At 41.3% G+C, this 27068-nt stretch overlaps 1 protein-coding gene across 1 annotated transcript in view; it reads left to right on the top strand.

Annotated features, from left to right (window-relative positions):
* The first annotated feature begins 217 nt into the window (after positions 1–217).
* TINCR (TINCR ubiquitin domain containing) overlaps positions 218–27068 on the top strand; it is a 136400-nt gene continuing 109549 nt past the window's right edge. The window contains exon 1 of the mRNA XM_069649331.1: positions 218–551. Coding sequence (XP_069505432.1) covers positions 292–551 — 260 coding nt within the window. The 5' untranslated portion in view covers positions 218–291. The remainder of the gene's footprint in view (positions 552–27068) is intronic.

A 27068-nucleotide genomic window follows, 5' to 3' on the forward strand; every position in this document is an offset into this window, starting at 1 on the left:
AGCCGAAACCATGGGCGGGTGCTGCCAGGATATTTTTGTAAAGGCAGTGCTGGAAGATTTTTTCAGCAGCAACATTCGGTTCACCCAAGAGTAGTAATTTCAGCCCCAGAGTCGTGCAAGCGGCGGAATGCGTGGAATGAGCCCGGGACCGGTTTGGCAGCAGCTCGGCAGTTTTCACAGCAGGAACCGGTTGTAGCAACTCACTTGGCCTCGAGCAGAGCATGCTGGAAGCCTGCGCGCGATGAGCAGGTCTTAGCTCTAGAGAGCGCCGTGTCGTGGGCCAGGACGGACATGGAGAAAGTGCGGCGGTTGACCAAGCACTGGGTCAAGTACGAAATCCTGGTGCACTTCCCGGAGGACGGCCGGATGCTGCCAATCTCCGTCAAGGCCACGGACACCATGAAGGACCTCCGCGTGCACCTGGTGAAGCAGGGCGTCACTTCCTGGAAGAAGTACTTCTTCTACAACGGCGTGCAGCTGGGGGAGCACGAGACCGTCAAGTCCGTAAACATCAAGGACGGCGCGGTCATCCTGCTGGTCAGCGGCGCGAGGTGAGCGGCCCTTTCCAGAAGTCTGTCAGCTGAAGTGATCTTCACAAAGCGCCAGTTTTGTCTTTGCCCCCGAAGAAGCGAGGGGGGAATGGGGGTTAGAGTGCCAGTGAAGAAAAGTGAGTCCGCGACTGAGCCAGTTATTTAGAGCCTGGAGAACAGAAACATTGAGAGCTAAATTGCATTTAATCAACTGGTGAAATAATTATTATAATATCAACCACAATAATACTAATTTAGTTGTACTAGGAACATTATAAGAATAGTACAAATGAACAAGTTTATCACTATTGCTTTACAGGACAAGCTGGTTACAAGTCAGGTCTGTGCCAAATAATGTGCAGGGTCTCTTTACCTGTCATTGGCATGGGCGTGCCATGGCTGTAGCCAGCAGCGCTTCCATTAGTAAGTGCTCACTGACTATTAGGTATGAGATCCCATACGCCGTCACTTGTGATGTCACACCTAAAGGTCTTTGTTAGAATAATGTACCCCCCAGCTTTACATTTATAAGGAAATAATACATTACCAAACGGTTTTGAGCCAGTGTAGGGCACAGTTATAAAGCTAGTTACAACCAACGATACCATTTGAGGATTGCCAGGGGTAGTAGCTGCTACCCTTGGCTCCCACTCTGCTACACCTGGACCTGTCCTTGCAACCCCGGGGCCACTGGACAAAGAGGCAGTGCCAAGAGCAGATATCCGTGTTACACCTGAAAAATGCAGTTGTAAATGCAGCTAAATGTGGCACAACTTTGTTCACCTGGAATCTAGATCTCGTTAGCTGGAGAAGTAACAGGTATGCAGGAAAATCCATACAGCTGCCATCACTAACAGGTTGGCAGTCCATCAGTGAAGAATGCCTGAATGGTTGGGTACAGAGTTGGGGCTGTCTGTGTAGCTTAAACCGAGTACTGTAGAACAGCCAGCGTATATGGGGCTTGGTCTAGCCAGATGGGAATCGGTAGAGCAGCCTGCAACACTCAGTGACAGGACAGCATGAATGCAAATCTCATCATTGTTTCGCTTTGTATGCGTTGCACATCCAGTGATTCACTGGGCCTGTAATGAGAGGGGTGTACCTGAGCGGCTTCTGTCACCAATCCTGCCTGGGTTCTGTGTGACCCGACCCAGATCTGCCAGACCTGCATCACAGGAACACTGTAGATAGACACATGGTGAGACAATTAATGTACATGAAGTTGCCCTCCACTTTTGAAGTAAACCATCTGTTGCTTCCCCACGCAAAAAATATATATTTGGAAGGATAGCTCGGGTAACACACTTGCTTTGGGAACAAGATGATGCATTGCAAAATGGGTTCAGTTACTGTTCCAGTGTTAGAAGCTGGAAGAGGCTGGCATTAAGCAGCATATTAAGGACCAAAGAAAAGATTAAAATGGGCCTTTTCTAGGGGTGATGTCATGGAGCTGCTGCTTCTATTTACACTTTCAAATATATAAAACATGCAATTACTGTGAATGCAGATATAAGATATTTGAGGAGGGTATTTGAGACTCACGCTGTTGGGGTGTTGAAGGAGGGTACTGGAGACTTAAGTTGCTAGTTTGTGTGTGGTTGATGTTGGAGAATGCTGGAGACTTAGGTTGCTGGAGGGTGGCACTGTGTAAAGATGAAGGTGCTGGAGCAAGGCATTGTAGGTGTAAAGTGTTGGAGGGTGGAAGTGGGTGTTAGACATTTAAAGCTGTTGACTGAGTGCCCGTAGCGACTCGCACTGGATGGTGGGGTGCCCGTGGTGGAAATGTTTGGGGATTATTCAACCTCTGACTGATTGGCAGTAGTGGGTTGCTGTGCAATGGTTCAAAGTGCACTATTGACAAGAAAATCCCAGTGCGCATTGTCCAAGTGTAAAATCAATCTGGTTGCACTTGTGTTGGTCAGTTGCTGTTTCCTGTCTATGGCCAGATACTTGGCAGGTACTGGATGTCTGCGCTTTGGGGTTTAGGCATCTTCGAGATGCTCTGTCTGTGTACAGTTTAGCCTGAGTGATGTACAGTAGTCCAGGTTGTTGCGTTGGATGTCTGCTTACATTGACAGTAATTTGGTAATATGGGCCTATCGTGAGACAGGCATGGTATCAAGAGAGATGACACAGAAAATAGATGTGCAGTTCTAAACAAAACTTCATTAATTATCAGGATGGTGTAACATCTAACTTGTCCTGTACTATAGTGGGATATTCCCTACCTAGAGAAACTACAGAAAGTCTGGTCTTCAAGTCTATGCTTGCCCTCATACCTATAACTAAACATAGTGTGGGAATCTTATAATTATAATAATGGTATCATTATAATTATAATTCTCAGCAAAATGTAAGTGTTCAAAAGTAAAGGCTAAGCTACTTTCAGCTTGAATTCTTCTTGGGTTCCCTATCTCAAGTTCAATAGAGTTCCAATAGAGGTTCACTTCAATAGTGTGTTGTCAAAGTTCTAAAATTACCTTCCCCAAGTTCAAATGTAGCACAGTTCACACAAAACAGAGGTCCTGGGAGTCCCTTCCACAAGACAGCGTTCTCCAGTTGTTTGACGTTTAGGGTTCCCTTCCCCAAAACTTTAACATAACGCTGATGTTGGATTCATTTGCTCAAAGTTCAAAAGAAAACACTGGGTCTGTTTGACCCACCTTCAGGTTTGCTTCACTAATTGTTTCACAGTTCCTTAAAGCTTGTTCACTATTCAGGGTTTCCTAGTCTAGACGCAGTTGCATGACCACACAGTCCACCCATCACAGGTCACACAACCAGTAACCCTATACTTTTTTTTGGGCCTGATTCTTGGTGTTTATAACTTCCACAGTAGTAGACTTTCTTGCCTAGGCGCAGTTGTCAGACCGCACGGTCCACTCATCACAGGTCGCGCAACCATACTTCTCCCTAAAGCTCTTGGGCCCCTCATAGGCTCTTCTGCCTTGGGCTTTCACTTTTCACACTTGTATTCCTTGTAACACTCTTTTATATCAGTTATCGGCTTGTTATATACTTGTGACTCTCACATTTGCTGTTATAATTGACATCCTTTCTTTGCACTTGTAATACTCAAAACATCTATTCAATACTTCACATGCCTTTAGTTCTGTTCACACTGCGTTTTACTGTTGGTGTGCCTTTTAATATATCTATTTGACTTTGAGCGTTTATTCACCATCCAGCACATCATAGTGCACTCAAATAGCAGCTTTCTTTCAGTTTGGTATTCAATATATGTAGTATTTACTTGTGCTCACTCAAATAGCAGCTTTCTTTCAGTTTGGTATTCAATATATGTAGTATTTACTTGTGCTCACTCAAATAGCAGCTTTCTTTCAGTTTGGTATTCAATATATGTAGTATTTACTTGTGCTCACTCAAATAGCAACTTTCTTTCTGTTCGGTATTCAATCGATGTAGCATTTACTTGTGCTTGTGGACCATTATTTATTGCTGTCCTTTCAGAGCGTGCTTGTCTCCCGAGTGTCTTTTGACCCATACCAGTACTTCGCAGCTTCTCCCGGCAGCTCTATCCAAACTTGAAACAGACCGCCAGTTCGCCCAACATGTCTGCTCACACACACTGGCTCCTCTTCTCTGCTTCACACGTGATCCGCGTCCCCTCTGGTCGCAGTGGCTTCCGCAGCTCCAGCTGCACCCGGGCTTGGGCACGGGTGGCTTTTCTCATTCCTCTGTTGTATGGCTGCACCTGCTGCCCACCTTCCAATATGAGTCCTCCAAAGTCCCTCTTGCAAGTCTCCCTGGATTTTAGCTCGTGTCTCGACTTCCAGGTCTTATCCCAACACAGCAGATTCTCTCATCCCTCTCTCTATGCATGATTTTGGGCTGCACCTTTTACCATTATCAACAGGCTGCAGTTGAAGTGGGTTAGACTCAATTGACTGACCTTGTATAAGCCTGTTGGCGTGACATGTCTGATGTTCAATACTGGATGCCTCCAGACCCCTCTTCTTCGCCGCAGTACTACAGTGGTGTTTGCAATAGAAAGTGTGCACTACTCTTAGCTGCCTCTTCATCTTCTCAGTAGTTGGTGGGAGACTACAGGGAAAATTCGGATAAGATTGACAATATCCCATGAAGACTGAGGGAGGGTAGGGTGGGCAAGTATTAGTGAAGGAGGGATACCATGTCTCACCTTCAGGCATACTCTACTCAATCTCCAAAGACCTTCCACCCAGGTCAACTCCCACGCTTGTCCACCCCCAGGGTCAGGATCCAAGAGAGATGGCCTTACCCTGGCCACCTGCGCAGAGGATCCATGGGAAATAGGATTTAGAATACCCTCAGGTTTCTCACACTATATACAATGATATTAACGCTACAGACGGTTATCCATTCTTGTATGAAATGTGTATCATATTACAGTTATATCGAAACCATATTTTTCTGAGTGTACTGAGGAACAAGTCTATGTGATGCCACTTCCTGTTTTGTCAATGGGTGAAAGGTTGTGTGCCATTGCTTCCCGTGATATCAGAGGCCAAGGGTCGTGCAATGTCACTTCTGATTCCCCAGGCATTTTGTTGAAATGACGTCTGTGGTTGCAACACCTCAAACAGAGTGCTTTATAAAGACACACCACAATTAACAGGTACCCAATATTAACATCTTTACAATGTACGTGGTTAGGGTACATTATTCTGGATAATAAATAGAAAATGGCTATTCTTTTTTAAGCATCACTCAAGAATGCTTTTCATTAGTCTTATATAATTGGCCCGTTGTGGTGTCTCAAGCAAAATGTACTGGTAATAATAATACTTGTATAGTGCATACCAAAAAATGAAAGGTCTCATTGCACATTAATAATAGATATTAATACAAACAAAATCCATAGGACTCATTGTAATGAGTGCAAGAACATGAAAGGCGCAGACAATTCAACCGGCATATTATTAGCAGGTCTTTGTATCATAGCTTGATTAAAACAATGGGAAGTGAATGAGGGAGCACAAGAAGGGGAAATGAAGAGGTAGATACAGCTGTGCAGATTTGACGTGGTTTTGAAAAATTGGGCACAATGGATGTGTTGACCATGTACCATTCACAAAGTATTTGGACCTCCTAAACGCTCTGATAGGAAGGTAAACAATTATGCCATTTGTGATGTCATCTTTGATGTCCTGGGTGTTAGCCTGAGCAGTGCATGATGGGAGCGCGTGCTATGGTTGTATAGCTTACCATAACTGCTGAATCTCTTTGTTTTTTCAATTTTGCGCTGCTACCATAACAACATATTTTCTCATAATTTCAAGGGTTTTCATTGGAGAAACTTAACCATAATGTCGTTTTTAACAAAGCTTTTTCATGGAATTTCAAAGTTTTTTTATTGGAGCAACCCAACCATAATGTCCCTTTTAACAATGGTTTTTCACTGAATATGGGTATATTCAGTGAAAAAACTTTAGTCAAGAGAGAGTTAAGGTGATCAGATTTAATGCAACAAAATCTTTGAAATTCAGCGGATATGGGAAGTGATGACCATCTCAACTCGGCCTGCCCCATCAATGTCCCCCATGATACCATTTTGTATGTCACCTTGAATCCCTTCTGTTATAATATGTATGTGCTCAGGGGCTTTGCAAGGGGGGACTCCGAGTTAAGCTCGTCATACCTTCCCACATCCGCTGAAATTAACGGTTTTTGGTTTAAACTGATCACCTAACTCTCTCTCAACTAAAGTTTTTTCCACTGAATTTCACTTTTTTCATGTAGTTTCCTCACGGTCCACTATGCATGGCCTTAGACTGTGGCCTCTGTACATGTTGCATAATTTACTTGAGGTCTCACTAGCCACGGCCTTCAGCCATGGCCTCTGTACATGTTGCAGCAATAGCTTCCCTTTGAGCTTTTTAGCCATGGTCACACCATTTATTTGTTGCCAAACACATATTGCCCCCTGCTTAGTAGATGTAGACGCTGCAGATGTTAAACTTTGTTTTTCTAACTCCTTATTCCTGCGATAATTAATGGAAATGTCTGCGTTAGCTTGGCTGTTCACTGATTCACACAATACCAGCAAAAAACACTTGCCATTAAAAAGTCTTCCCGTCCTTGCAGGCACTCATCATGTGTCCCCTTCTTTTTTTCATGGTCCTCCAATCCCCCAATTGATTTTTCCCTCCCTAACACTTTCCCATGATCCCTTATCACTCATCATTTCGCGTGATGCACATTTATTTCCGAGCGGATCTTGCGGCATTGCCAAGGAAAGCCTCTGAGATTTCTGTGCTCTTCCCGAGATGAACCAAACATTTTTTACCCTTAACTGTCTCTCAACCCATCCTCACTGCCCAACTTTACCTGGTGTCCACTCCTAACCTCTAGCCTGATGTGTTTGCATCCGTTTTCCTCCTCCAAACTATAAATGTGTGGCTTTCCCCTATTATTATCACAGGAATCGCTTGCATTGAGAAATAAAAAGTCAGAATTTCATTCCTGAAAAGCCTCTCAGCCTCTCTGCTACAAAGCACCAAAGCCGAAATATCAAACTTTTAAGGAGCATGATGCATGCCATTCGCTATCGAATATTTTAAAAACTACTAGACGGCTTTACCGCAAACTAGTCAAGGAATGTAAGTCAATGCGTTGTGCTCAAGTTGTTTCTTGTTTGGTCCAAATCTGCTATGTGGTTTTTACACTGCAGCTGTTCAAAAATTGCAATTTTTCTGTACGGGAAAATGAATGGGAAGAGGCCGAAAACAGTGTTTTTGTTTTTTCTTAATAACGTTTTCTTTTTTTTAACTGATATTTCCAAGAATTTACAGTTTGAGGGGACACGTGATAAACCTCTTTTTTTGAACTGTCATCCAAATCTATCCAGTGTGTCAAAAGTTCTTAGGAATAGGATGTTGGGGAATAGTGGCAGTTTTTCACTTCTGGAAAGACTCTCAGACTCTTTGCTGCATAGCACCTTGGGAGATATATAAAGGTTTTTAGGAGCGGGGAAACCTCTTTCTCTGTCGAATATTTTAAAAGCAGCCAAACGGACTTACTCCAAACCAGCATGGAAATTAAGTGAACTCTTTGTGCCCAAGTTGTTTTTATTTGGTAAATACATTTTTCATATTTGTCAAATTGTTTCTGAAATGTCCAGGTTGGGAGGCCCGTGACAAACATTTATATTTTTATATATATATATATATATATATATATATATATATATATATATGTTATGGTGGGTTTGAAAAAGTATGAAAGACATTCTACCTGAAATGTTATAGTAGAGAAGCCTATTTCATCTATGCTGCATGTCACAGTGCCACCCAGTAGCCATCCCTCGACATCCACCTCAAGTTCAGTGCTGCACAATGCACCGTGGTTATGCAAATGAGCTAAAGAGATGCTTTTTTGCTCTCCTCATAGGAACAACACTTTTGGAATGGTTTATATTATTTGTTTGGAAATGTTTGACAAATTCCACACAAAGCATTCCTGAAAGAATCTATAATGAACGCTGCATTAAATAAACAAAGTTGTTAATCAAGAGGAGCAAAGTTATAGAGGGGGTCCCAAAATATACCTGTTTCTGTCATTCTTCTAAGACAACATTCCTGTTGCACGTACATTCCAAACCGCTGGACGTATTTGTGTTAAACATTTGTGAGAAGTGTCCCTCTGGTCCTGAAATGGTGAAATGGCACTGACCAGCATGTACAACCTGTCAGGAAATAGATGAGATTCTTCAGCATTTCATAGTAAGTTGCCCCGGCTGTTCCTAAGTGTTTAGGGAGAAAACTCATTGATCATTATCTACAAAGAGAAGGTCTTCTAGATAACCATACAGTGCCAATTACTTTTCTCTTGGGGGACTTAGAGAGTGTTGCTAGCACAACAGCCACTTTTCTTTCTTGAGTCTGATAAATACATGAAAAGTCAGAGGCATGGACCTAATTAGATTATAAGCACACTTTTAACTCTTAGCCTCCTGGTTGATACTTTTCTTGTGATCCAAGGGCTGCCAGGGATGAATAGCACATAAGGACCTTTGAATCACAGCAGAGTTACATAGTATGCTTTTAAGGTGTCTGTTGGTAATTTTTTTATGAATTTTAAACCTTGTTCACAATACCGCATCGAAGATACGAGAGACGTTATGTGCTCAGACAACGATATCGAATGTGCCCTCGAACTGAAGTGGTAGAAGTATGCCTGCAGAAACCATTGAACATTGAAGAAGTCTGACAGGTGCAACATAATGTCATAAATAGAAGACACAAGGACGCACTGATGCGAATACTTAAAGAGTGAAGATGTGACTGAAGTAACAAATTAAACATATATGCAAAGATGAAGAAATTGAATACACTAAGAAGATAAGTGAGAAGAGATGCAGTAGATGTAAATATGCAGAAACGCAAGGTAGATGAGATATATAGAAGCTTGCTGCAGTAGAAAATATAACATGGGTAAAGCAGCCATGATGAGAGAATGGATGTTGACTCTATATAAATAGTAAGCTAGAAACCTGAAGGAGAGAAACCAAGGCTTCAGAGCTAAAAGGTGCTGGAAAACAGATTCATGCAAAGAACAAAGGGTATTTGCTTGGCTCGTGATCAAGGATGCCATAGTAAGAATCAGTTGCAAGGCACAAAAGGAGTCAAGGAGGATTAGCCACATTCACATGACATATTTCTCTAAGATTAAGCAAAGGAGTCAACATTTGCAAATGCAAAGTATTGAGCAATCAAAGATGCATACAGCATATGCAAGATGGAGCAGCCAAGTCTCCAGAGACCAAGAGGAGTAATAGCAGCCAGTATAATTGAATCAAATAGCATTAAATAAAAGGACAGGATGGACAAAATCATGGTAGTTGTGCCTATGGGGTGCCTGGTGGCCGTGGGGGATTGGATGAAACACAACTTGCTTAAATAGAACAGAGACAAGATGGAAGTGCTGGTGATGGGCTGTCCTTCCGATCCTTCACTTTGGGTGTCCTGGCTCTCTTCTCTTGGTCCCCTTCCGGCTCTGGTGGGGAAGGTGAAAAATCTGGGTGCAGTCCTGTCAGCTTCTTTATCCATGGACAACCAAGCAGCAGCCGTTTTCCAAGCCAATCACTTTCAGCTCAAATTACTTAAGAAAGTGCTCCCCATGATCTCGGCCCCTCTTCATCCCCCAGTGGTGGCAGCGTTGGTACTATCCTGGTTAGACTACTGTAACTCTCTCTATCTAGCACAGCCAAAGGGGCTCATTCTGTGACTGCAACGCCTACAAAATTTAGCAGCCCGCGTGGCAACTGGTACACCTTATGAAGCCCACATTTCCCCCGGTGCTACGGTCCCTCCACTGGCTTCCGGTGACTCATTGCATCAAGTTTAAAGCTTTATGTATAGTTCATCGGGTGCTGCACAACCAGGGTGTGGAATTTCTATGAGCAAAGTTTGCTTGCTATCTTCCCAATCGCTGGTTGTGCATCTGCTGACCTGCTTGTTGTGGCTCCATGCTGGTGTATGTGGATTGGAGGAGATGCTTTTTCCGTAGCAGCAGCTATTTTATGGAATGAGCTCCCGTTGCCAATAAAGACATTCCTATTTTAGGCAGAGTGGTTTTGGCTTTTGGTTATGGTTGTGTGCCTGCTCTCTAGTGCCAAGATACCTCAGGGGGACTGTGCACTCAAGAAATGTCCTAACATAACATAACATGACATGGTCTCCCCAAAAGTGGTGCAAGACCAGAAAACAAGGCCTATTCATTAAGCTCCGGGCGAAGATAGTAATGTACCTTCACTCCTCTTAAAGTTCTGAGGAAGAGAACAGTCAACCAAGCCAACTACAAAGAAGAAGCCTTGGCTTATGGCCTAATTGATGAGAGTTGATAGGGTAATTGTCCAAGTGGGCAGTTGTCTGACGTTTCCTGCACCTGGGTTTCATTTTACTTACGTGCTGCTAACGAGCTGAATTTCCATGGTTGGAAGAGAATGCCATCCAATCATAAGAGCCTTATACAAGGATGGACTACACATCATTGCAGAAGTCAATCTGCTGCTGTTATTCTGCTATTATCTGTATTATATACAGTAAGATGTAGTTCAATGCGTGCCTACCAGATAATGGGTAGCCAGTGATGTTACTAACACCCAAATTAACTATACGTATATATGTTTCCTTAACCAATCCCTCCATCCGATAGATTTACTGTTTTCCATGTAGGATGTCGTCATAGCTGACGTACATTGAGGTATAAAGCTTTTGTGCAATCAAAATGCATTTGAGAGTGTTTAAGCTGCAATCTGTTCACCAGGTTTCCCTACTTTATTGAGCTGATAATAAAGTAGTATTTTGCCATATTCTTTGAATCTGTCCGGTTATTTGAGTCTGAGATCATTTATTGGTAATTCCATCTGGCACTTGAACCGCTCCAAGTACCAGATGGAATTACCAATAAACCATCTCAGACCCGAATAACCGGACAGACTCAAAGAATATGGCAAAATACTACTTTATTCTCAGCTCAATAAAGTAGGGAAACCTGGTGAACAAAGAAACTGTAGCTCACACACTCTCAGCGATATTTCGATTATACAAAAGCTTTATACTTTGATGTACTTCAGCTATGATGTCATCCTACCTGGCAAATAGCTAAATCTATCGCGTGGAGGGAGGTATGCGGTGATGGTATCGAATAGAAAACAAAGAATGCATTTCTAAACAAACCTAAAACATCTAAAATAAAAAAAAATAATTTTTAGAAAACTATATATAATTGTGATTGGGAATATGAATAGTAGTTTTAGGGGTGGGGAAAGTATTAAAAAAGATGTGGGAGGGCTGCTGGGGGAGGCACAAAAACATTGGAAAAAAAGTAGGTATTTTATTATTATAACCGTGGAGGGATTGGTTACATATATACCTATGTATCGTTCAGGCGTTAGTAACATAGTTGACTGGCCCTTATCTCGTAGGCATGCCTCAAACTACCTGTAAATACATATAATACAGATTTTTCTTCATGCCGCTCTTGTTGTGTTATATTTTCGTTAGCAGCAAGTTTCTATATATATCTTTTCTACCTTGTGATTCTGCCTATATACATTTATTGATCCTCCTCTCAATGAATATGACTTCTTTGTTTCTACATGCATGTTTCTCTTATTACTTCAGTTGCATCTTAATTCGTCAAATATTTATGATATGATATTTATAACACGCTTAGTACCCATGGATTTCTGAGCGTGGACACGGGGATCGAACCTGTGTTGCTCCGTGTCATCTTGCTTCCAAGGCGAGCACGTTGCCCCCGAGCTATACTCCCGAGGCAATGCATATCGTTTCAGTGCGTCCTTGTATTTTCTCTTCATGACATCACTATGCTATGGTCTGATGTCTCTTATAGCTCTTCTCTGTCCATTGGTGTATGCAGGCATCCTTCCACCACCTCAGCATGAGGGTACATTCAATATGGTTGTCTGAGTGTATAACTTCTTTCGGATCTTTGATGCAGTACTGGGATGATACCTGGGGTCACACACAGTGCTCTCTTGCTGCTATTCCAGAATGACGAAGGTGAGTCGGCGGGCACTACCGATGATGTGTACATCTGCCTCTCTACATTCACCCCTTTGGTCGAGTCCTCAACCACCTGCTATTCCTCAATCTTCTTCATCTTTTCTCCATACTTAGTTTTCCTCGGAATCCATATTGTTGTCACCCCCTTCAGTTCATCTACATTATATATGTTCTTCTACACTTCAAGTCATGTGGTAACGCTCTCTAGTTGGTTGACAGAATACCCAATGTCCCACATAGGTCCTATGATCCTTGGGGTAGTAAAACTTTGTTCCTGGGGGCTCCAGGGGACTTCCTTTCAGATACTCATCAGTGGTGCTTTCAGTCTGTGTGTGCTCATCAGTTACAACATTTACATAAATCATTATCCTCATCCCAGTAGCTTTCTTAGCTGTCTTCTTACATTGTGCTATAATTAGTCTTACAAGACAGAATCCTAGTAATACAAACACTAGTATTGCTCCAAGCAGCTTAAAGGCATTTGCCAACCAGGTTGTAATTCACGAGAACAGGGAAGAGAACCAGTCATCCTCCTTTGTCTCATCTACTTCTTCCTCCATCTTCATGTGTAGGGTTGACACATAGTTATTGTCTCTGTCCAGGTTCAGTTTTCTCCTTCATGGGCAGGTATTTATGTGCAGCAGGAAGATCTAATCTTGGCACACACACCACCTTCTAGTGCTATAATCAAGTACAGCACGTACCTGTTCTGGAAGTTCATACATCTGATAGCCCTTAATTCTTCTCGAATCACATTAAATCCCTTGATTATCGTGTTTATTGTTTGTAAAAGCTCCCATCTGGTTATCTGCAGCCACTTGACATTCGCTGCAGTCTGTATTCGCGGCATGATATAGCTGTAAATATCACTGCCATCTTACTGAATAGCTTGTGTTCAGCTAGAATGTTATCACAGGTCCCTATTGGTTTTGCTGAGAAATATTTCGCTCTCTTTAGCCGAAGGAGGTTGAGCAATCTTTTGTTTCTCTGGTGTGCATGCATTTTTGGAAACTCTTCAATGTGGAGATCACTTTGGGGAATCACCTATGCAGGAACATGTATGACTAGGTTAGAGCATATTCCTTCCCAATGTTTAGGCAGCTACATGTACGCTCTGGATCCACAGGCCCAATTGTGCTTCATCAGTACAGCAGTTTATCCGCTCATTCCTGGGACATCAGTTATCTGTTTTCTCCCATTTTAGTCGATTTTGTATTCCTGAAGCACAATGTGACATTCTTCATTGATAGTATGAACACAGGTCCTGCTTCATTTTTGACCCAAGTTAATAGTTTTGCATATTTGTACTATCTTTACTGGTGTTGTCATCAATAAGTGCACAATACAGGCTAACATTCCATCTTCCCATCCTGTGCTAGCTACCGCTCGTCCATATACTAATAGCTGAGGTCGTTCCCAGAATCCTGATAATCCTGGTGTTTCCGATTCATCTGCACATGCTACTCTTTTTTGCTTGACAATCCTTCTCTGGACTCCAGTCATACCAAAAGGGAATACATATGCATCCTGCTCATCCAGCCGGGATGTTTTTACATTTGTTGTGTTTTATCTATCCATCTTCATATGGGAATGTCTTTCTCAACCTCCATCTTAAGGTAGCCCATTTTCCTTCAAATTGTCCTCTTGTTGTGCATGCTGCTAAATGGCAGAGACACCTTGCAGCAAGTATAGGTATTTCCCTTGCAATACATTTTCTGGCTGTACTCATGGCATAAGGGATGAGGGAGCACACGTAGCAGCTTTCATCTGACGTTCTCCTCCCCACCTCCTTCGTGTGCTGATACCACATGTTATTCTTTAAATGGGCTGAATTATCAAGATATGTATTTATATTTTCATGATCATCTCCAGCATCTCTCTTAAATCGAATAATTGTTCAGAAAAATCTGGGGAAAATACTACTTATGCTTTTGTTAGGGATAAGAAGAGATGTTTCTTTGTCAATCACTGTTTCTGCATTTTTAATCATTATATGTCGGCATGCCATAATAATAAGGAAGAAAAGACAAATTATTGTGCAAAATGAGGTCATAAAAAGTATTCCAAAGAAACGTATTGATTTCCTTGCTGGCAGTAATTCTCTTATATTTTTGAAAAATCCCATTCTTTAATTTAACATGTAATTTTGTGTTTATAAATCACACTTTTTACATCAGCAACTACAAGATGATCACAATGATAATCCTCAAAATAATAGGGCTGTTTTTAGGATTCCGAAATATTTAATCATGTCCACGTGTTGTCTTACCAAGGCTGGGTAAAACTGCAATATGTAAGTGAAAACAGCATACAAGAATGTGTGTAACTTTATTGCTATGTGTAACATTAAAGTACAGTGTGCTCTTCTTTAAATCCGGCTCATCAATACATTGTTTCTTGTTCCCATCTAAAGTTTGGAATTGTTTTTGAAAGGTGATTCATCCCTTTTCTACTTCGCTTTACAAACTCTTTAGAAATTCAAAGTGTCCTTATTTCAATGAATTTTTGCTTTGGTTCTTGGTAGCTGATCTCATCATCATCCATGGAGTTTCTTCTCCTGCTTCACTGTTATTGGATGCAGGGGGGGCAGGGTTTCTCCTTTGTACGGCTTTACATCATGCAGATGCAGCTGGGCTTGTCTTCCTTGTAACTATACAGCTTTTAGAGTGAACCCCTCTACTAGGTACGGTCCTTCAAAGCAGGGCTTATTCCAAGTGCGGACAAAACTCCTTAATAGTACTTGATCCCCTGGATACAAACTATGCTGTTTCAGCAAATCACTGAGATCAACTGTTTGGGTGTCTTCTTCAATCTTCTTTGCCTCTCCCTCTGGTTTTTGAAATGTTGCAAAATAAAACAAATACTAGCAGTCATATTTGTCAAATAATCATGTATCTCATCATCTAATGTTTTTGCTACACTGTGGGCATCAGTTCCTATTCGAGTGGGAAGAGCAAGCAGTACTCTCATGCAGCGTCTAGTCACCAACTCATGAGGAGTCAGGTGGTGATCTGAGATAGGATGGTTTCTGAGTGCATATAAGGCAAGGGGTAGGCAATATAGCCATCCCGTCTTTAAAGTGATCTTAATCTTTGCTATCCTTTCTTTGAAGAGTCAGTTTAGCCTTTCACAAATACCATTTGCCTGTGGGTGATAGGCAGAAGGGAACTTGTGCTTCATATCTAATAAAAGAGTGACATGTTCAAACAGCTCATTTACAAAATACGGCCTATTATCAGACCGCATAACTTTGCACACATCCTCTACGAAATACCTCACACATGAGAAACTTGGTAGCACATGTGGCATCGGGGTACGTACATAGACCTGCCTCAATCCATCTGGAAAAAGGATACACTACCACTGATATATGCCTATATACATAACATGTTTGCAACATATCCACATGATCTATATGTTTATGCTGAAAGGGACAATTAGGTTTAGGGATTGGACCCTAGACAATTAGGTTCATGTCTAGGGATTGATCCTCTCACTGTTCCTAAAGTGGGTCCTGCTGTGAATTTCTGGCATACAATGCATTTCACAATAAACTGTGCCACATGTTCTAATAAGTTTGGGGAGAACCAATCTTCTGCGATCAGGTCAGCAAGATTCATGCAGGGTAGTGAAACTGCTCCAGCGCCACCTTCAATAATGCTAGAGGCATACCTGACTTTCCAGTGTATCCTGTCTCCATAAAGCCTCAGTGGGGGATAAAGAACACCCCTGTCACTTCCATAAATCTTGCTCGTCTTGTAGGGCATGTCCTTGTAATTCAATTAATTAATTCAAATATTCCTTGTGCAATCATGTACATAGTCCTCCTTCCCTATTGGTTCCGCTATAAATGTTGCTGGATTCACTACTCTACATCTAACAATTTTGATTGCTGTGTTCGAAATAATTATCTCATATCCTGATGCTCTTTGCGTAGTCAATGTACTTTTTGGGCTTTTCTGAAATGGCAAATAAGGAATGCTTGACAAATAACGTAATTGAGCACCCCATAGTAACGGCCACAGCCTTTTCAATCGCGAAAGCAGCAGCAGCTAATGCTTGTTCACAAGGATAATGTCCTTTCATTACTGGGTCTAGAATCCCACTATAGTAAGCAAATGGTTTATGTCCTAATGTGGTTTTTCATGTGAGAACTGCAGTCATTACTACCCCATTCGAATGTGAGAATAAATAACACTCTTTGTTATAGTCTGTAATCCCTAAAACAGGGGCTGTACACATTGCTGTTTTTAACTCTTCAAAATCTTCAGTCATCTCATCTGTCCATGTTATCTTACTTTTGTCTACCTGTGCTTCCTTAAGACCTTTTAAAAGGGATCAAATATATGTACTTTAATCAAAAACCCTGGCCCTGCAATAATTACATAGGCCTAGAAATGGTTGTATTTCTCTCACTGCCTCTGGTTTAGGTGTCGTCATGATTACTTCTGCTCTCTTAGGTGTCACTTTTCTCCCTTCTTTTGAGATTAACTGTCCTATGTACAGGACCTTTTTCTGGCAATATTGTAACGTCTCTTTTGTATCCTTTCTCTGCTAGTATGGTCATGAGCTAGACTGGGTCTTTTCTGCACTTTTTTTTCTATCTCAATGCACACCAATATATCATCTACGTACTGAATTATTGCACTCTCAAGTTGTACATTACCCATGTCCATCTGGAGGACCCTATTAAAGATCGAGGGGGATATACATTACCCCTGAAAAAGTCTTGTATGGTTCAAGTGCTGATGTCTATATGAAAATGATGTCAAATCTTGTGAGTTTACATGAAGTGGTATTGAGAAAAAGTTTTTTTTTAAATCTATGACGGTAAAATATTTAGCTATGGCTGGGATATTGCATAATATCTTGGCTGCATTTGGAACCAGAGGAAACTCTGCTTCAAATATTTTTCATTTAGGGGATGGAGATCCTGAGTAAATCTCCATGAGCCCCCTTTTGATTTCTTCACTGGGTACACAGCTGTGTAACATGGGTATTCTGAGGGCACCAATATTCCCTGACGTATTAAAGCGGAAATTGTTTCAAATATGCCTTCATAGGATATTGTTTGCTGTTGCAATTCCGCTCCATGTTTAAGCTTAATTTGTTTAAGCTTAATTTAACTGCTCCTACCCCTTTAAATAGGCCCACGTCATATGGATGTGCTGTTCCATAAGGTGCTTGGCACCTTTTTAAATCCGCTTGAAAAAATGACTCTTTCTTTTTTTTTACCAATGGCATTCTCTTCAGTATATATCTATCCTCTACTTTAATCTGATATTTGAAACTTATGAAAAATACAATTTATAATCTGAATACTCACCTTTAAACAGTTCTTCACCTGCCAAATCTGTTTATCGATATCCTTCTCAGAGAGTTATTAATGCTCTTCATCCTCTTCCCTTATCATCTGTCCCATGGACATCCACACTTTCTTATCTGCTGCTTCTAATTCTAGAGGAAAAACCTGTCCTTCTTCATCATCCATAGGTATTTCTGGCCTGAAAATAAATTCTTCAGGTACCCTCATTATTTTACCTACCACTCTGTGTAACGACATTAACAAAACAGTTACTCCATATAAAAATACTTCTCGATCTAATGGATCTCCTCATAATGCCCTTTGTCCTGCAAATGCTTATATAAACTCTCTTACATTTTTATAATGTATCACTGGAGTGGAACACACTATTCCTTTGTATGTAATAAATATTGTCATGTTTAATTTTGTCATCAAGTCACATCCTAATATATTAAGTGGTATCTGCCGACAATACAATAGTGGCATAGACACTTCATGTTTGCCTATAGAAATTGGTAACTCATCAGTAAAAGGAACTAAACTCATAGGCCCAGAAAATGCCTCTACATTCATGACAATGCCAGACATTGGGTACTTTCCCTCTCAAACACAGGAACGAGTTGCTCCAGTGTCTGCAAGAAATGAAAATGTCTTGCCTTCTATCGTTTCCCTGACCCTGGGTTCCTATTGGGGGTCTGGTGTCATTGATAGTACTGAACACATCAGGTCGCTCTGTGGGCTTTACTATTGTGGATATAAATTCATCCCTGTACCGGTGAAAGGATTTCCTTCTACCATGGTCACACTCCCTGTTCTAGGTGTGGGTGCTTGTTGGACTCCCGTTTATGTATACCATTGTGGCACCACTGCTTGTTGTGTCTGCGCTTGCTGAGTCTGTACTTGTGTTTGCATAGGCGCTTGCTGTGATTGCCCATGTGGCAATTGTGCTTACATTAGAACTTGCTGTTCTTGCTTTATTTGCGGCATACGTGTCTGATTCTGCATGTATTTTGGGCATAAATATTCTTGCGGTTCTGTGTTATACTGTGGAAAATAGCCCAATCCCGCTCTTGGAGCTTGCCAGTTCTGCATGCCCCCTCTACTTCTACATGTTCGGGCATTGTGTCCTATCCTTGCACAATTCCAACATTGCAGTGGCTGTCCTGCATTTAACCCTCCTCCCTCAGGGTTTTGAAATCTGCCTCATCCTCCTCCTCTATGGCCACTCCTTCTACCTTGTGGCCTATAGTTGTACCCACTTTCATCTATAGGATACCGTACATTGCTTAACTGCGCTGGCTGTACATCGTATGTCGTCACACCTTCATCACTTGGCAATACCTCTCCTTCTATAGCAAATTTTGCCAATTGTTTCTGAATTAACTTTGTCTCCTCCTACTCCCTGCCTTCAGCTTTCTTTTTGTTTTTCTCTTGTAACAATCGACAACAGTTTACGATAGTCAACTGTATCTCTGGCCATGCCTTCACTTCCATCTCTACCTGTCCCTACATGTCTTTTTCATCTGCCGCTTCACTGGCTCAGGGAATCCCTGACATAAAATATGATAAAATAATGCCACTGTTTTATCCCACGGGTCTCTAGTCTCAAGACGCCAACGTTCTTGAATCTCTTGAATAAAAGCAACAGGGTCTTCGTCCTCCCACATTGCCCTATCATAATTGCGTCTATGTCTGATGTGTCGGGATATTGTACTCTCAGTGCCCTCCATATGTGCAGTTACACTTGCATACACTGCTAGTCTCAAATGTCATCAGCTCTGTTCCCTAGAATGGCTGCTTGCAGGCCTTTTATGTCACTTTCTGCTAAAGTCATTCCTGCTGTCATTCTTTCTAGCTCATATATCCTCTTTCCCTGCAGTCAAACTAGGCACTTCACCTTTCAAATTATCCTTATCCATTTGGGCCATGGTATATACTGTGGTCATCTTCCCCCATGGTCATCTTCCCCCCTTCTCTAGTAATGGGAGTTGTGTAAATCCTTGTCCACAATCATACCCACCTACACTACTCGTCTTCCAGGTGGGGCTAGTTTCACCTATTCATCTTCTTCCTGGTAGTGATCTTAATCTGCTTACATAAGGCTTACATATATCCCCTACACTATGCGATCATACTTGTGGTCGTTCAATATATGCTATCGGTTCAGGTATTTTTTCTTTGGGGTCTTCTAAATCAGACCATTTTACCCCTCTTTCTATGCTCGGGTCTATTGAAAAACCACATGCGCCTTCCCTTTGCGCCCTTTCATTTTCCTCCCTCTCTTTGTCTGACATCATTATACCCCAACTTGTATGGCTTTCATCCCTTTCCTCGTCATCAAGAACCAGGCTAATTAGGGACAGCGTTCTGTGCTTGTCTGCTATTACATCATCTGATCTTCCTTCTGCTTCCTTTGATAAAGATCCTTCAGTACTTCCTTTTGTTTTTGTCCCTCCTTTGCCTATATAAATCCCCATTCCTTTTCCCTATGCCTTCTGCCTCATTCTCATCAGCCCATGTCTGTATTCTCAGCATCCCTTGCAGCTGCCTGCGTGGCTGTTGTGACTCTCTCTTTTCTTCCCATCGTTCTTGTGCTTCGATTGGCATTATACATCTGTTGGATAAATGATCTAGTTCATCATCCCTTTGCCCCTGCTCCTTCTCATTTCCTCTTCCCTTCTTCTCATCTCCCTTTTCTCTTCTTCCTCTTGCCTTCTTTGCAACCTATGTTCTTTCAATCTGTGTTTCTATCTCATCTCGTTTCTTCTCCCCTAGTCTCCCTTTCTTTTGTTCCTCATACCTTCTTCATTCCTCCTTTTGCTTCCTTTCTTTTTCCTTCTCTTCCTTGTATGCAATCTCTGTCTTTTTCCTTCTTTTCCTCTTCCGCTGTTTCTTCTCTTTCTCTAATATCATCAATGCCCTTTGCATCTAATTTGAGTAGTATCTGTCCTTTAATCCACTTGTTCTGCTCTATTGTCACTTCGTTGACTTTGTCCTTTCCTTCTTTCTGTCTCTTAGCTTCTTCCTCGATCTCTATCTGTCTATCCCTTCTTTCCTCGCACTCCTTATATTCATTGTGTGTTGACATATATTTGCGTTCTCTGATCTTGCTTTCTTTTATATATTTGCGTTCTCTGATCTTGCTTTCTTTTATTTTGTCCTCACTGTTAGAAGCAGGGGGCTCGTATGTTGGATTAACATACACTGCTGCTGCCTTTAGCTCCTTTAAAGGATAGAATCCCTATTTCACAGTATCTGTGCTCTTGTCTTCAGAAGGAGAAGGTGGAGCCGAGGCCGTTACATCCTCCCCTTTCGGCTGATTAAGCATCCACTCTTTATTTGGACAGGTCTTCCTTCTCGCTCTGATCAATTTTGCATAGCTCTAAAATGGCTTAGCTTTTCTGTAACTTTTTCCCTGTATATGTAGCATGTAAATATGTTGTTGCAATACTGTTTTCAATAATTAACCTTCTTGGGGCCATGGCATATACATTTTGTCAGCCGTGCCTTTAACCCACTTGGAATGATACTTCCTAATTTATGGTGTGCATCTCAGTATTGCCTTGCATAGGTGCAGCAGGGGTGTGTCCCCCATGATGACAAGTCGTACTAAACTGCTAATACTTACCAGTTTGTTTTTATTATTTTATTACTTCAGTCAAATATACCACAATGATCGATTTGGGCAAGCACCATCAATCGCTGCCCATTATGAAAAACCCCATTTCTTTGCCAATTTTAAAACCTACACAATAGTATCCTTTTTATTCCTTTGTTTATACTTTTATCGATTCTTGCTGTCTTGCTGTTGTTATTATTGATACTCTAAGAATCTCCATTTATTTACTATTTTTTTTAATGTGTATCCTCCTCTGATTGACGTCAATCTCATGATATTAGAATCTGATTACCATCTGGATTATCACAATTGTTTTATGTCTCTTAATTTAAACAAAACAAAAAGGTTTTATGTTGACATATTTATAATCACATTCAAATGTGCACTTTTAATTCTCTGTGATCACCTTCCTTTACTGTCCTTAGAAATGTGTCTCATCTCAAGTTTACCCCCATTTTAGATTTTGACAGACATTCTTCATCTCATCCATGCCTCAGGAATCCCTATAAAATACTCTGCTTGGAGTTTAATGCGTGTCCACCCATCCCCTTGGAATCAAGAATTGCGGTATCTCTCTCTCTCTTTTAACCCCAAACATCCTTGTACTATATATATTTACACTTACAATACAATACCTCCCCTTTATTTGCCACTTTCGATGCTCTTCTTACATCTATTGCTGAGCTCGAGTCCCTTTGTATCGACTCTTACCCAAGAAACCACTTTGCTGTCTGTTCACGGGGCGCCTGCACGGACTGGACAGAAATTTAGTCAAAGGGGCATCTGCCGACCGTCTTACCGACATATGTGCCCCCGCTTATCATAATTAGGACAATATAGAAGAGAGCAATATTAACAAATGAAAATATATGTCAGCATGTGATGAATATTAAGAGCCTGATGAAAGAAGGGACAGACAGAGATAGAAGAAGAAGCCAAGAGACAAAAGTAAGGGAAGGACAAAGTCAACAAAGTGACAATAGTACAGAATGAGTGGATGGGAGGACAGATACTATCAAACTGGATGGAAAGGGCATTGATGATGTTAGAGAAAGAGAAGAAAAAGGGGAACAAGAAAAGAAGGAAAAGGAACAAGAAAGGGCATACAAAGAGGAGAAGGAAAAAGAGAGGAAGCAAAAGGAAAACCAAAGAAGTTATGAAGAAACAAAGGAAGAGAAAGAAAATAGAGTAGAAGAAACTTGAAGAGATAGAAATACACATAGGTTGCAAAGAAGGTGAGAGGAAGAAGAGAAAGGGGAGATGAGAAGAACAGAAGAATAAATGAGAAGGGGACAAATGGATGATGAAATAGACCACATAGTTAATAGATGTATTATACCAATTGAAGCACGAGAACGATGGGAAGAAGAGAAAGGGTCACAACAGTCCCACTGGGTGCTTCAAGGGATACCAAGAATACAGATATGAGGTGATGAGCATGAGGCAGAAGGCATAGGGAAAAGGATTGGGGATTTATATAGGCAAATGAGAGAGAAAGATGTTTATAAAACCGAAGGGAACATAGAAGGTTCTCTACTGAAAGAAACAGGAAAAAGATTGGATGACATAATGATGGGCGAGCATACAACGCTGTCTTTAAGTAGACTAGATCGTGAAGATGAGGAAAGGGACAATAGCCATACCAGTCAGTGTATAATGATGTCAGATGAAGAAAGGGAAGAAGATGAAAAAGCACAAAGAGAAGGCGCTCATCACTTTGAGCATACTGACGTCATGTCGATGAAGCCTTATAGTTTGCCCCATATTCTGTACCCGAAGTGATACAAATAATTGAGAGCCTCAAACCCTCAAGATGTCAGGGATACATATGCCTTGCCACTCTGATCAAAGATGTGGTAGAGGAGGTCGCACCTTACATCAAGTCTTTAATAAATTCATCAAGGATGCAGGTGTTCTCCCTCTCCTAAAGAAACCTACACTAGACCCAAATATCCCTACTAATTTTCGTCCTATAACAACGCTACCCTTCCTACTTAAAATATTGGACAGGGCTGCGTACCTCCAAATTCAAAAATATCTCGAGTCAAACAACCTCCTTGGCATTCGCCAGTCAGGTTTTAGACCAGGTTACAGTACAGAAACAGCTCTTATTGACCTGAAAATACAAATGGATGAGTTAATGGACAAACGTAACATACCTCTTCCCCTACTACACTGCAGCCTTTAACCTGGTCAACCACAACGTCCTATGCAAACATTTGCCTTCAGCAGCACACTTTTCCGCCAAAGCCACATCTTGGATTCAATCTTTCCTCTCAAATAGGACAATGCGAGTATTTGCACCAACAGCAGACCCACCCGAGTCCTATGTGGAGTTCCCCAAGGCTTGTGCATCTCACCTACTTTGTACAGTATCTTTACAAAGCCTCTATTTGACTACCTTGACCGTTTGGGTGTCACCTACACTAACTATGCAGATGGCACCCAAATATTCATCCCCCTCTCAAGCGCCTACGACGCCAACTCCAAACCTTTGAACGAAATCTACCAAGCCATTCAGGCATGGATGGCCATCCATGGCCTCTTTTTGAATGACAACAAAACGCAGCTGCTATTGATTGGCTCACAAAACCGATTAAACCAATTACCTGAACAATTCAAATCCTTCACCATTAATAATAATACCATCAAAGTAGCAAAAGATGTCAAAACGCTAGGGATCTACCTTGACTCAACACTCTTCCTAGTAAACAAATAAATGCTACAGCTTCATCAGTGGCATATACAGCGAACCGTATCACTGCTTGCAGGCCCTTCCTGTGTCCCGAAAGTTGTATCATCTTGGCTAGAGCACTGATATTGCTACAACTGGACTATTGCAATGCCCTATATATTGGCACCAGCCTGTATGATAGAAATAAACTACAAGTTCGACATAATAATGCATTAAGCGCGGCTCTCAACATACCAAAAGCCAACCGTATCACCTCTACCAGACAACAGGTCCATTGGCTCCCAATGAAGAATAGAATCGCTTACAAAATGTTATCACTTACCCACAAGTGTCTAGCAAACAAAGCCCCAGAATACCTTAACTGTAAATTTACTAAGAACCAATCAGCCAGACCCACCAGAGCTTCTCAGGATAATAAACCTATGATACCAAGATACAAACTGGAAAAAGCTGGGGGTAGGAGATTTCCAGTCCTAGCCTCTAAACTTTGGAATGCCTTACCTTCTGACCTCAGAACTGAGCCAGCCTACTAGTATTTCTGAAAAAAAATGTGGCTTGTCTCACAAGAATAATGATACAAGTAACAGACGTTAGACATATGGAGGTAATCTAATGTACCTTGGCACTGTAACTGCTTGATGTTATTTGTACTATCCACTGCATCTCTTCTCAATGTACTCGTACTACTGTATTTCTCGCCTCACTATGTAATTGTACTAACGGTATCCTTGCCCTACAATGCAATTGTATTACTGTCATTGTCCCCCTACTTCTGTATGTATTTGTTAATTGTAATGGTAATGTATGTATTTGTTAATTGTAATGGTAATTACTTGCACTTTAATTGTATCTTGTAAACTTGCACCCTGATAACTTGGGATGAGGAGCGCTATATAAAAAAAAAACTCTCAGAATCAGGCATGTGCGCCGCAAATACAGCAAGCGCAACGCGTTTTGTTGCAATCACAGTTCCCACAAGGGCAACCACAGCAAGAACCTATGCAAACACAACAAGTACAGACTCTGCAAGCAAAAACACAACACGCAATAGTGCCACCATGGAATCCGAATACAGGAGCCCCACAGCATCCACACCCAGTTTAGGGAATGTGACCGTGGTAGCAGGGAATCCTTTCACGGGCACAGGGATGAATGTGTATCCACAATATCAAAGCCCACAGAGCGGCTTGATGTGTTCAGTACTATCAGTGACACCAGACACCCAAGAGGAACGAACCGAGGGGTATGGTAATGAAAGGAGGCAAGACAGTTTTGTTTCTTGTAAACACTGGAGCGACTCGTTCCTGTGTTCGAGAGGAAAAGTACCCAATGTCTGGCATTGCCATGAATGCGCAGGGATTCTCTGGGATTATGAGTTTAGTTCCTTTTACTGATGTGTCTATGCCACTATTGTATTCTCAGCAGACACCAGTTAACATTAGGATGTGACCTGATGACAAAACGTTACATGGCAATATCAGTGACAACGAGATAGTATGTTCTTCTCCAGGGATACATTACATGAATGTAAGAGAGTTTATATTAGCATTTACAGGCCAAAAGGCATTACGAGGTGTTCCTGTAGATCCAGAGGTATTTGTGTATGGAGTAAATATTTTGTTGACATGGATTCCTGGATTGATAGGTAAACTGTTCAGAATACCTGATGAATTCTAATTTGGGCCACAAATACCTATTGATGATGAGGAAGGACAGGCTCTACCCATAGAACTAGAGGCAGCCATGGCAAGAGAGGAAAGGGTGGTTGTTCATGGGACACATGATGAGGGCGGAGCCTGAAGAACAGTAATAGCTCTTGATGAAGGATACAGACTAACAGACTTTACATATGAGTTGTTCAGAGATGAGAATTCTGATGATGAATTCTTATTTTTTTTTATAAGCCTCACTTATTGGATTAAAGTTGAGAATAGAGAAATACCACATAGAATTACATTCGTCAAAAAGAAACCACTGTTTTTCCAGGAAGATTTAGAAAAAGTGCCAAGCTTCTTATGGACCAACAGTCCATATGACGTGGGTCTATTGAGTGGTGCAGGAGCAGTTAAAATTAAACTCAATCCCGGAGCAATTTATGCCATGAGCAAAGCAGTATCCCAAGTCCAGAGAAGCAGATGAAGGTATACATAAAACCATTTCCACTTTAGTACAGCAGGGAATATTGGTGCCATCAGAATCTTCATGTAACACGGCTATGTACCCAGTGTAGAAATCAACAGGGGAGTCGTGGAGATTTATTCCGGATCTACGTTCCCTAAACAATATTTTTGAAGCAGAGTTTCCTTTGGTTCCAAATCCAGCTACGATAGTATTTAACATCCCAGCCAAAGCCAAATATTTTACAGTTATACATTTAAAAAATCCCTTCTGTTCAATTCCCCTTCATGAGGACTCACAAGATTTGACTTCATTTCATATAGAAACTAGCGCTGGAAACACACAAGATTAACCCAGGGTTACTGTGAGTCCTCATCGATCTTTAATAGGGTCCTTCAAATGGAACTAGATATCATACAACTTGAAACCACAATAATTCAGTACATAGATGACATACTAGTGTGCAGCGAGACAGAAAAAAAATGCGGAAAAGATTCAGTTCAACTAATGGCCTTACTAGCAGGGAAGGGATATAAGGTAGACAAAGAGAAATTACAATATTGTCATGAAGAGGTCCTGTATATAGGAGAGTTAATCTCTAAAAGGGAGAAAAGTGACACTCGAGACAGCAGAAGAAATCATAAAGACTCAAAAACCTGAGACAGTAAGGCAAATGCAAACATTTGTAGGCCTATGTAATTATTATAGGTCCCAGAATTTTGATTGGAGTGTATATATTCAACCACTTTTAAAAGGACTCAAGGAAGCACAGGTAGGGAGAAGTGAGATAATATGGATAGATGAGATGACTGAAGGATTTGAAGAATTTAAAAGAGCGATTTGTACAGCCCTGTGTTAGGAATTTCAGACTGTACAGACGAGTTTTACTTATTCTCACATTCAAATGGAGAAGTTATTTCAGCAGATCTCATGCAAAAGACGATATTTAGACATGGACATAAACCATTAGCCTCCTGCAGTGGAACTTTAGACCCAGTAATGAAAGAACATTATCCTTATGAACAAGCATTAGATGCTGCTGCTTTTGCTATTGAAAAGGCTGCAAGTATTGCAATGGGGTGCTCAATGATGTGAATCGTCAAGCATTCCTTATTCGTCATTTTAGGGAAACCCCAAAGTACATTGACTACACAAAGCGCATCGGGATAAAAAGTGATTATTTTGAACCCTGCAATCAAAATTGTTAGATGTAGAGTAGTGAATCCAGCAACACTCATAGCAGAACCAGTAGGGATGGATGATATTT

Source organism: Ambystoma mexicanum, chromosome 1p (genome assembly GCF_040938575.1).
Source record: "Ambystoma mexicanum isolate Mex_15411 chromosome 1p, UKY_AmexF1_1, whole genome shotgun sequence".
NCBI classification, from domain to species: domain Eukaryota; kingdom Metazoa; phylum Chordata; class Amphibia; order Caudata; family Ambystomatidae; genus Ambystoma; species Ambystoma mexicanum.